Source organism: Schistocerca cancellata, chromosome 1, assembly GCF_023864275.1.
Source record: "Schistocerca cancellata isolate TAMUIC-IGC-003103 chromosome 1, iqSchCanc2.1, whole genome shotgun sequence".
NCBI classification, from domain to species: Eukaryota; Metazoa; Arthropoda; class Insecta; order Orthoptera; family Acrididae; genus Schistocerca; species Schistocerca cancellata.
In genome coordinates this window covers 77,996,058-78,009,010 of record NC_064626.1, presented here as the reverse complement: position 1 = coordinate 78,009,010, position 12,953 = coordinate 77,996,058, and the positions used below count along the sequence as shown (strand labels likewise).

At 45.3% G+C, this 12,953-nt stretch overlaps 1 protein-coding gene across 1 annotated transcript in view; it reads right to left on the bottom strand.

Moving 5' to 3' along the window:
* LOC126173465 (uncharacterized) overlaps window positions 1-7,581 on the bottom strand; it is a 69,280-nt gene extending 61,699 nt beyond the window's left edge. Inside the window, exon 1 of the mRNA XM_049920998.1 lies at window positions 7,090-7,581. Coding sequence (XP_049776955.1) covers window positions 7,090-7,581 — 492 coding nt within the window. The remainder of the gene's footprint in view (window positions 1-7,089) is intronic.
* Between the last annotated feature and the right edge of the window lie 5,372 nt (window positions 7,582-12,953).

Genomic DNA, 12,953 nt, shown 5'->3' with positions numbered 1-12,953 from the left:
TGGCTTCTACGATTTGTAAGACCACAAATGGCTTCATTGTTCACTTCACAATATATAAACGAAGTCATTGATAGTACAACACAATAGCAAGTGCGTAATGAGTAGCTCATTGCTGTACGTATTATTATTATTATTATTATTATAAATAGGTCTTCCAGTTTCTGCCAGTTCGGAAGTAAGGAGTGTAGCGATCATGTGGTTTAAAAACAATGGATATGCAGAAATTTTAACTTGACTGATTTTAAATGGGGTGTATGGCTTGAGTCTAGCAAGTGTAGCTAGGGAATTGTAAATTCTTGTTAGACGCTATGTTGAGATGATGTGGAAGGAGGTGAGGAAGTTATCTAATATCCGACTGGACTCAGGGACGATGATGTCAGAAGGGTTGGGCGCCACTGCACTCCTGCTTCGGGAGACAGTCAATGACATATCTGCTAAAGCAACGACAAGATTACCATTGTCCCTGTATGCTCTCGCTATACTTGTTTATCCTTCTTTCCAACCTGATTTCCTCATTTACCAGTACACTTAGCTGGTGTAGTCTCATTAAATTTCGTCTTCCCAGAAATATATCTGCCACTGTTATTAGTGTTATTAATGTCGCAATTATTGTGATTATTATTATGTTATTACTACAGTGGCTCTGCTGTAGTAGTGCGTTGTTAGTTCACATTACAATTACTCGCTCTGCCACTATAGACACTCAAATCATTTTAATACTAGCTGCTATATTAATGTTATTATGTTATTTCTTAGGTAACCATGTTGTAATAGATACTGCGCGTGCAAAACCCTGCTTGTTGGGTCTAATCAGATCAGGTTAAATAAATAGACAAATAAATAAAAATAAATAGAGTGGTCATACCGAGCGGGGTGGCGCAGTGGTTAGACACTGGACTCGCATTCGGGAGGACGACGGTTCAATCCCGCATCCGGCCATCCTGATTTAGGTTTTCCGTGATTTCCCTAAATCACTCCAGGCAAATGCCGGGATGGTTCCTCTGAAAGGGCACGGCCGACTTCCTTCCCAATCCTTCCCTAATCCGATGAGACCGATGACCAAGCTGTCTGGTCTCCTTCCCCAAACCAACCAACCAACCAGAGTGGTCATGTGCAGCGTTTGGTGACCCACGGGCCTGATTCACATACCTCGTGGGCCGCGTCATTTCGTGACGCGACAGCAGCGTTTCTAGCGCATAAGATTTAGGATGCTTCTAAGGAAACGCAGCCATATAACGACATCCATTTCCTGACGCCACGTCAACAAATTATGCCTCAAAATATGCGTTTTTGAGAGTATATTCTCTTTATGTTCACTGAATCTTTAGCTGTTTACATTTATTTGCACACCATGAACATTATTTCTTCTTGCGACATTTTAGAACAGTTGTCTTAAAAACATACGTTGCAAAATTCTGCAGCACCGTTAGTAAAGAAGCTATGTTCACAACACGTAAATAAATGTGAACGAGTGGAAGATGGTATGCCAGGCATCTTGTAATCCCATGACGGAAAAAACGCCTGCTAAAGCAACTGTTGGTTGCAGATAATTCATTTACGTTACCTTCAGTTTCAACAGTTCAGGTGTTCTAATACGCCCACAACGACCAATAATTATTTATTGATGTTAATAGGACAAAAAATAAAAAACAAAAAACGGAAATATCTGAAAATGCGTCCCGGACACGAATTTCTTTCGCGAACTGAATTCAAACCCATCACCCGTTCACTATAGCAGCGTTTCTCAAGCTTTCAGTACTTGGGACCCAATTTTCAATCATTATTTTCATCGCACCCCCACTCCATTCAGTAAATTTGACACTAAAGCTAATTAACTGCTATTTCATAACACCGATCACCCACACTGACAAAACCAGAATCAATGGCCTTCTATTGCTTTCTGTCCTACAAGTAGCGCGCGAAAACATTCCCGAAGGGATCTCGACTGCCAAAGAAGAAGTCTTCATACAGTTCATGGCAAGTAGCGAAACCAAAAGATAATTTAGTACTAAATCGCTCTTTGAATTTTCGGGCAAGGTGGATTAACGCACGAGAGCATTTCGTATACTATTACCATTTCCGACATCCTACCCTTGCGAAAGTGGTGTTTCTACGTTGGCTGCTTCGAAGACAAAATATAAATCTTAGGTAAACATTGTCCATAATGGACAAATCGCAGTTCCTTTTACTCTGAAGGAGCTTGTGTTATGTCAACCGAAATCTAGGTAAACATTGCAACTGAGGCTGTTGTTAATTTCTAAACTACACACCTGGAAATGGAAAAAAGAACACATTGACACCGGTGTGTCAGACCCACCATACTTGCTCCGGACACTGCGAGAGGGCTGTACAAGCAATGATCACACGCACGGCACAGCGGACACACCAGGAACAGCGGTGTTGGCCGTCGAATGGCGCTAGCTGCGCAGCATTTGTGCACCGCCGCCGTCAGTGTCAGCCAGTTTGCCGTGGCATACGGAGCTCCATCGCAGTCTTTAACACTGGCAGCATGCCGCAACAGCGTGGACGTGAACCGTATGTGCAGTTGACGGACTTTGAGCGAGGGCGTATAGTGGGCATGCGGGAGGCCGGGTGGACGTACCGCCGAATTGCTCAACACGTGGGGCGTGAGGTCTCCACAGTACATCGATGTTGTCGCCAGTGGTCGGCGGAAGGTGCACGTGCCCGTCGACCTGGGACCGGACCGCAGCGACGCACGGATGCACGCCAAGACCGTAGGATCCTACGCAGTGCGGTAGGGGACCGCACCGCCACTTCCCAGCAAATTAGGGACACTGTTGCTCCTGGGGTATCGGCGAGGACCATTCGCAACCGTCTCCATGAAGCTGGGCTACGGTCCCGCACACCGTTAGGCCGTCTTCCGCTCACGCCCCAACATCGTGCAGCCCGCCTCCAGTGGTGTCGCGACAGGCGTGAATGGAGGGACGAATGGAGACGTGTCGCTTCTGCCTTGGTGCCAATGATGGTCGTATGCGTGTTTGGCGCCGTGCAGGTGAGTGCCACAATCAGGACTGCATACGACCGAGGCACACAGGGCCAACACCCGGCATCATGGTGTGGGGAGCGATCTCCTACACTGGCCGTACACCACTGGTGATCGTCGAGGGGACACTGAATAGTGCACGGTACATCCAAACCGTCATCGAACCCATCGTTCTACCATTCCTAGACCGGCAAGGGAACTTGCTGTTCCAACATGACAATGCACGTCCGCATGTATCCCGTGCCACCCAACGTGCTCTAGAAGGTGTAAGTCAACTACCCTGGCCAGCAAGATCTCCGGATCTGTCCCCCATTGAGCATGTTTGGGACTGGATGAAGCATCGTCTCACGCGGTCTGCACGTCCAGCACGAACGCTGGTCCAACTGAGGCGCCAGGTGGAAATGGCATGGCAAGCCGTTCCACAGGACTACATCTAGCATCTGTACGATCGTCTCCATGGGAGAATAGCAGCCTGCATTGCTGCGAAAGGTGGATATACACTGTACTAGTGCCGACATTGTGCATGCTCTGTTGCCTGTGTCTATGTGCCTGTGGTTCTGTCAGTGTGATCATGTGATGTATCTGACCCCAGGAATGTGTCAATAAAGTTTGCCCTTCCTGGGACAATAAATTCACGGTGTTCTTATTTCAATTTCCAGGAGTGTAATATTTATACAGGTGCTGACAGGGCCGCGAAATGTTGAAAATATTAAGTTTCCAGATTGGTTCAGTTGGACAAGAGGATCCAGCCCGACTCATGTAAACACAGCCCACACCACTATGGAACCACTGCTAGCTTGCATGGTGCCTTGCTGACAGCCCGAGTCCACGTCTCTGGGGCGTCTGCGCCACACACGGACCCCGCTGTCAGCTCCAACTGAAATCAGGACTCATCTGACCAGGCCACGGTCTTCCAGTCGTATAGCGTCCAACTGATATGGTCACGAGCCTAAGGAAAGGCGCTGCAGGCAATGTCGTGCTGTCAGCAAAGGCAGTCGCATCGGTCGTCTGCCGGCACACCCGCTTAAAGCTAGCTTTCGCCTCACTATCGTTGTTGTTGTTGTTGTTGTTGTTGTTGTGGTCCTCAGTCCTGAGACTGGTTTGATACAGCTCTCCATGCTACTCTATCCTGTTCTTCATCTCCCAGTACCTACTGCAACCTACATCCTCCTGAATCTACTTAGTGTATTCATCTCTAGGTCTCCCACTACGATTTTTACCCTCCACGCTGCCCTCCAATACTAAATTGGTGATCCCTTGATGCCTCAGTACATGTCCTACCAACCGATCCCTTCTTCTAGTCAAGTTGTGCCACAAACTCCTCTTCTCCCCAATTCTATTCAATACCTCCTCATTAGTTATGTGATCTACCCATCTAATCTTCAGCATTCTTCTGTAGCACCACATTTCGAAAGCTTCTATTCTTTTCTTGTCCAAACTATTTATCGTCCATGTTTCACTTCCATACACGGCTACACTCCATACAAATACTTTCAGAAACGACTTCCTGACACCTAAATCTATACTCGATGTTAACAAATTTCTCTTCTTCAGAAACGCTTTCCTTGCCATTGCCAGTCTACATTTTATGTCCTCTCTACTTCGACCATCATCAGTTATTTTGCTCCCCAAATAGCAAAACTCCTTTACTACTTTAAGTGTCTCATTTCCTAATCTAATTCCATCAGCATCACCCGACTTAATTCGACTACATTCCATCATCCTCGTTTTGCATTTGTTGATGTTCATCTTATACCCTCCTTTCAAGACACTGTCCATTCCGTTCAACTGCTCTTCCAAGTCCTTTGCTGTCTCTGACAGAATTACAATGTCATCGGCGAACCTCAAAGTTTTTATTTCTACTCCATGGATTTTAATACCTACTCCGAATTTTTCTTTTGTTTCCTTTACTGCTTGCTCAATATACAGATTGAATAACGTCGGGGTTAGGCTACTACAACCCTGTCTCACTCGATTCCCAACCATTGCTTCCCTTTCATGTCGCCAGCTGGTGTGGCCGTGCGGGTCTAGGCCCTTAAGTCTGGAACCGCGTGACCGCTACGGTCGCAGGTTCGAATCCTGCCTCGGGCATGGATGTGTGTGATGTCCTTAGGTTAGTTAGGTTTAAGTAGTTCTAAGTTCTAGGGGACTGATGACCACAGATGTTGAGTCCCATAGAGCTCAGAGCCATTTGAACCATTTTTTTGTCAAAAGCTTTCTCTAAGTCTATAAACCCTAGAATATCGTAAGGGGTACATTTGTCGTACGTCCCACATCGATTTCTGCTGTTATTTCTTGCAGTATTGCTTGTATGTTAGTATTGACAACTCTATTCTCGTCATACTTTTGACACTGTGGATCTCGGAATATTGAAATCCCTAACGATTTCCGAAATGAACTGTCCCACGCATCTAGCTCCAACTATCATTCCGCATTCAAAGTCTATTAAATTCCGTTGGGGGGCGACCATCAACCTTATGATCTGAGCGCAAATGACGGCTGAGCCAATGCACTGCCCCTTTGTCTCATCTACACGATGCTACCGCCATCTATGTATGTACATATAGCTATCCAATAGCTTTTGTCACTTGTGCAGTGGTTCCCAACAGGTGGTCCGCGGACCCCTAGGGGTCCGCGAGCTATGCCAGAGGGGTCCGCAAGATGCTATTACAATAATAAATATACTAAATATATTTCGTATGATAACAGATTTTTTTGTTCTGGCCGCTTCCTGCATGAGCAGAGCTTTAGCGGACGCTAAATTCTGCGTCTAGCGTCTTCCTAGAGTCAACTGATACTATCACACACTCTAGCGCATCAGCACCCAAGGACTACAACAAACTTGGAGATAAGGCAATGAAAAACATCCTTCCATTTGCAACCACAAATCGATGTGAGCATGAAAAACAAATATAGGAATCGGCTCGACATGCGGACGGATTTCAGAGTGAAAGTTTCTAGTTTGTAACCTAATATTTCAGAAATAATGGACTCAATGGTCAGATTGAACTCATCTCATTAAGAATTGAAAATTAAAATTAACTGTATACTGATGGAGCACTCTGTTGTAACTGTATTTTTTCAAATAAATAACACCTTGTATGAAATTAGTGTTCTCTTATTTTCCACATGTGTACTCAATGCAATCTACAGTGTATTACACTTGAAAGACGTATACACTCAGTTTTAATCTTTTCCTGTCATTTTCATTTCATACTCAATTTTTTTTGAAGAAGTTTGTTATACTAAACACTAAGATTTGAAGACAAACATTTTGAGCAATAATCAAAAATTTAACAATAACACTGACAGCTAAATCGAAAAAGTTTTAAGCTCAATATTTTTTCAATAATAAATATGTCAATGTTTTTTCTAAGTACCAAAAATAGGAAACGTATAAAAAGAGTCGTAATTTGGCTTTTTTAGGTACTTGATACTGTGATATGACAAGGTACCGATCATGCTCGATAAGGGGGGTCATCGAGAAAATTTTGTTGGGAACCCCTGCCCTAGTGTATTAGCGAATTATATAGCACTCCGTCGTCAGGCCACGAGTGGCCTACCGGGACCATCCGACCGCCGTGTCATCCTCAATGAGGACGCGGATAGGAGGGGCGTGTGGTCAGCACACCGCTCTCCCGGTCGTTATAATGGTTTTCTTTGACCGGAGCCGCTAGTATTCGGTCGAGTAGCTCCTCAATTGGCATCACGAGGCTGAGTGCACCCCGAAAAATGGCAACAGCGCATGGCGGCTGGATGGTCACCCATCCAAGTGCCGGCCACGCCCAACAGCGCTTAACTTCGGTGATCTCACGGGAACCGGTGTATCCACTGTGACAAGGCTATTGCCTTGGCGAATTATACGAATTTTAAGTTTTTGTTAGGTCAGAATGTATTTTGCTTTGCTTTTGTTTTAGTAAATTGGTCGATTTTTGAATTAATGTTTGTTTTCTTTTCGACTGATTCGCACACCTCCTCCTCCCATTTAGTGTTATCCTGCCCACTTGGGGGACGCACCCAGAAGGCTGAGAATCGCTGCACTAGCCGAATGAATGCTACATTTGCAGCAGCGGCGCGATACTCACCGACTTCCGCGCGACGACGGAGTGCTGGTACGGCTGATCTTCGCCGGTGGCGAAGTCGAAGCGCATGTCCTCGACGGTGCGCTCCTCGTAGTGCATGCGGCGCATGAGCAGGCGCAGCAGGTTCAGCGCCGTGTACAGCGCCGCCTTGGCCACGGCCACGCTCAGCAGCGCCTCGCCGGGGAAGTCCGGCAGGGGTGCCAACTGCGACGCCAGCCCTGCGACGGCCATCGCGCACGAGCACAGCGCCAGCACCAGCATGAAGGCGCGCGCCGCGTCCAGGCCGGGGCATCCCCCGCAAGAGCAGCGCAGGCGGCTGCTGCAGCCGCTGCACCAACTGCACCGGCCCCTCTCCTCCTCCTCCTGCTGGCAGGGCACAAAACACTGTACTGCTGCAGCTCTCTGCCTGTTTCTTGCCTTCCGCCGTTTTCCACCCAAATGTAATCTCTTACACTCGCAAGTACGGTAGTTGCTGATGCTATCACAGTCTAACATTACAGTCGCGACACTTCACCTCGATTTTGTTGCCAACCGCGCCAGCAGCGCCCCAAGCGGCCAGTAGCTTAAACTGTGAGTTCGGCGCGATCGTGAAAGCGAATAGTGGTTCTTTATTTTGATTTCTACAATGGTTTTCACAAGCGGGAGCGTCTGTAGCGCAATAAACTGCAGCAACAACAGGAAGAAGACACCACAGCTGTCTTCGTTTAGGTTTCCTAAGGATGCTAATAGGTATACACCATAATATTACTAAACTGTATCGTCAGGATTCACTTGCAAACTACATGTGTATTAATGATTAATGTTCCGTTTTAGGAGCAGAAAATGGCTAGTTAATAGCAGACGAGAAGACCTTATGTTAAAAGACCCAGTTTACCTGTATAATAATAGTAGGTTTTGTTCGCTACATTTCGAATAAAACCAGTTCATGAAGGCAGACAATAATAAACTCGTGTGGAATGCAGTGCCCAGACTGTTTGACATCCTAAATAAGACTCCTCTACTGACGATGAAGAGGAAACTGCCACAAAGATTCAACAATCCATCCAAAGCTCTAAAACAGCCCTATGACACAGAAGCAGCCAGTTCAATCTCCATGTGTCAGTGCCAGATTCGTGTGAATAGTCAACACAGACCTGCTTTGACGATGAAGTGGTTACATTAAGTGCAGTTATTCGTGTCTTACAAAAGCGTTATGTTTGGTATGTACACTCCTGGAAATTGAAATAAGAACACCGTGAATTCATTGTCCCAGGAAGGGGAAACTTTATTGACACATTCCTGGGGTCAGATACATCACATGATCACACTGACAGAACCACAGGCACATAGACACAGGCAACAGAGCATGCACAATGTCGGCACTAGTACAGTGTATACCCACCTTTCGCAGCAATGCAGGCTGCTATTCTCCCATGGAGACGATCGTAGAGATGCTGGATGTAGTCCTGTGGAACGGCTTGCCATGCCATTTCCACCTGGCGCCTCAGTTGGACCAGCGTTCGTGCTGGACGTGCAGACCGCGTGAGACGACGCTTCATCCAGTCCCAAACATGCTCAATGGGGGACAGATCCGGAGATCTTGCTGGCCAGGGTAGTTGACTTACACCTTCTAGAGCACGTTGGGTGGCACGGGATACATGCGGACGTGCATTGTCCTGTTGGAACAGCAAGTTCCCTTGCCGGTCTAGGAATGGTAGAACGATGGGTTCGATGACGGTTTGTATGTACTGTGCACTATTCAGTGTCCCCTCGACGATCACCAGTGGTGTACGGCCAGTGTAGGAGATCGCTCCCCACACCATGATGCCGGGTGTTGGCCCTGTGTGCCTCGGTCGTATGCAGTCCTGATTGTGGCGCTCACCTGCACGGCGCCAAACACGCATACGACCATCATTGGCACCAAGGCAGAAGCGACTCTCATCGCTGAAGACGACACGTCTCCATTCGTCCCTCCATTCACGCCTGTCGCGACACCACTGGAGGCGGGCTGCACGATGTTGGGGCGTGAGCGGAAGACGGCCTAACGGTGTGCGGGACCGTAGCCCAGCTTCATGGAGACGGTTGCGAATGGTCCTCGCCGATACCCCAGGAGCAACAGTGTCCCTAATTTGCTGGGAAGTGGCGGTGCGGTCCCCTACGGCACTGCGTAGGATCCTACGGTCTTGGCGTGCATCCGTGCGTCGCTGCGGTCCGGTCCCAGGTCGACGGGCACTTGCACCTTCCGCCGACCACTGGCGACAACATCGATGTACTATGGAGACCTCACGCCCCACGTGTTGAGCAATTCGGCGGTACGTCCACCCGGCCTCCCGCATGCCCACTATACGCCCTCGCTCAAAGTCCGTCAACTGCACATACGGTTCACGTCCACGCTGTCGCGGCATGCTACCAGTGTTAAAGACTGCGATGGAGCTCCGTATGCCACGGCAAACTGGCTGACACTGACGGCTGCGGTGCACAAATGCTGCGCAGCTAGCGCCATTCGACGGCCAACACCGCGGTTCCTGGTGTGTCCGCTGTGCCGTGCGTGTGATCATAGCTTGTACAGCCCTCTCGCAGTGTCCGGAGCAAGTATGGTGGGTCTGACACACCGGTGTCAATGTGTTCTTTTTTCCATTTCCAGGAGTGTATATCATTCACTTCTGTCGTTAGTCACTTAATTTTCCTTGCTTCCTTCTTGTAATGACATTATTTTCTTAGCACCTTGTTCACTGACAGATTGTTTGAAAATTATTCAAATATTTGGTTTTGCGTGAAATGTAATGTAAGAAGCTCGTTGTAATGTTTTCAACATATTTCTCCCACTATTTGGCAGTTGCTTGTCCCACTTAGAATAATATGAAGGTGAAGGTCGTACTTGCGGCAACAGGCGACAATGACAAACACAGTAGGCCTACAGAATGATAAATGAGCTGTCGATCGGTTTTGCATGTAGAGGTATATGTCTGTGCTTCTTACGTGTCGATCTGTGTGTTTATATTCCTTTGTTATCAACGTGGTAAGCTGCAGTTCTATCTAAGGTCACAAGTGTTTCTTCACGAATGTGTTTTAGCTTGCCACTCGATTCACGGTTTTTGTCCATACTTGCGTTTATTTTAGAATCGTTTTTAGAAATATATATGCCTTCTGATACTACACAAAACCTTGGAGGCAAGAAAATAACTCAAATATTTCGTAAATTTCGTAGGAAATGGATGCAAAACAGTCATTATGCTTACGACGCATCTGACGTTCACCTAGTCTCGCCGCTTGGAGCGCTAGTGTCGCTCCATCTGTCAAACGGTAACAACTTTTACAGCAGTGAGTGTCGCGACTGTTATGTTAGACTGTGATGTTATTACGCGTACAAGCTGAATGAATGCAACATTTTTACTTATCTTCTGGGACAGCTTAGTCTGAGACAAGAACACCCAATAGCATTTCCGGTTGGGTCACGTGACTTTGCTCGCTTGTTACCAGTGTTGCCAAATCAGCTTTTTTAGAGATAACTCTGGCTTCTTTTTAATACCATTTATCTGGCAATTTATCTACAGTCTGAAAATGTGACTTTTTTCACAATCCTTTCGCTTTTTTTCTGACATTCTGTTTCTTGACTATAGGAAAGGATTAAAATTCAGGTTGGTTAAAGGAAAATTATTTACACTGAACTAAGATTTCAAAATACTTTTTAATCTTTCTTGAAAATTTATAGTTGTTGTTGTTGTGGTCTTCAGTCCTGAGACTGGTTTGACGCAGCTCTCCATGATGTTCTATCCTGTGAAAGCTTCTTCATCTCCCAATACCTACTGCAACCTACAGCCTTCTGAATGTGCTTTGTGTATTCATCTCTTGGCCTCCCTCTACGATTTTTACCCTCCATGCTCCCTTCCTATACTAAATTTGTGATCCCTTGATGCCTCAGAACATGTCCTACCAACCGATCCCTTCTTCTAGTCAAGTTGTGCCACAAACTCCTCTTCTCCCCAATTCTATTCAATACCTCCTCATTAGTTATGTGATCTACCCATCTAATCTTCAGCATTCTTCTGTAGCACCACACTTCGAAAGCTTCTATTCTCTTCTTGTCCAAACTATTTATCGTCCATGTTTCACTTTCATATATGGCTACACTCCATACAAACACTTTCAGAAACGACTTGCTGACACTTAAATCTATACTCGATGTTAACAAATTTCTCTTCTTCAGAAACGCTTTCCTTCCCATTGACAGTCTACATTTCATATCCTCTCTGCTTCGACCATCATCAGTTATTTTGCTCCCCAAATAGTAAAACTCCTTTACTACTTTAAGTGTCTCATTTCCTAATCTAATTCCCTCTGCATCACCCGACTTAATTCGACTACATTCCATTATCCTCGTTTTGTTTTTGTTGATGTTCATCTTATATCCTCCTTTCAAGGCACTGACCATTCCGTTCAACTGCTCTTCCAAGTCCTTTGCTGTCTCTGACAGAATTACAATGTCATCGGCGAACTTCAAAGTTTTTATTTTTTCTCCATGGATTTTAATACCTACTCCGAATTTTTCTTTTGTTTCCTTTACTGTTTGCTCAATATACAGATTGAATAACATCGAGGATAGGCTACAAACCTGTCTCACTCCCTTCCCAACCACTGCTTCCCTTTCATGCCCCTCGACTCTTATAACTGCCATCTGGTTTCTGTACAAATTGTAAATAGCCTTTGGCTTCCTGTATTTTACCCCTGCCACCTTTAGAATCTGGAAGAGAGTATTCCAGTCAACATTGTCAAAAGCTTTCTCTAATTGCAAAAGTGCTAGAAACGTAAGTTTGCCTCTCCTTAACGTATCTTCTCAGGTAAGTCATAGGGTCAGTACTGCCTCACGTGTTCCAACATTTCTACGGAATCCGAACTGATCTTCCCCAAGGTCGGCTTCTACCAGTTTTTACATTTGTCTGTAAAGAATTCGCGTTAGTATTTTGCAGCCGTAACTTATTAAACTGATAGTTCGGTAATTTTCATATCTGTGAACACTTGATTTCTTTGGGATAGGAATTCTTATATTCTTCTTGAAGTCTGAGGGCATTTCACCTGTCTCATACATCTTGCTCACCAGATGGTAGAGTTTTGTCATGACTGGCTCTCCGAATTAAAAAACACAACAAAATAAATTAAAGCTGTTTTAATGCGTTTTCCGGGCTCGTCACAATACTACAAATACAGAAGAACAAATACGCAGCTACGAAATATAAATAGTTAAGAGCGTTACTGGAAATGTTGTTGCAGCGTAGCTGACATCAGCAAAGTATTGCAAGTTCACAATAATGAAGGAAGCACTTCTAAGCAAAGCAGACTTTGATTTCTGCAGTAAGAACCACAAGGCGTACTCGTCACAGTTGCAGTAAATGATGTGCCAGCGACTGAACTGAGGGGAGGAACAGTGAACTCCTGTTCAGCGCAGTAGTTGCTAAGGTCCTGGCCTTACTACAGTGTACATATGATTTTAATGAAGCAATACTAACAATAGATTTCACAGATACAAATTAATGTTTAAATTAACAAGTACAATGACGAATATCATCCGTTTTGAAATTTTAAGAGTGCAGATTTATTGTGTCTGTATTATCACCGACATGTAATGCAAATAATGTTATACATTCACAGTTAATTGTTTGTTATTGTAATGTCCATAAAATTGCAAACTAATGAAATAAACATAAATTCAAGTGTTACACAGTATAATTATTGCGAAAATAAAACTGCAGATAATACTCATTATTTTATTGCAGCTCTTTATGGCTAATTTTTGTGCTCACGTTTACCTCATTTCGTTTTGGCGAGTTGGCAGCACTGCATCTCACTTAAGAAACTCTGTATTTGATTTCATCCTATTCAGCTATTCAGTT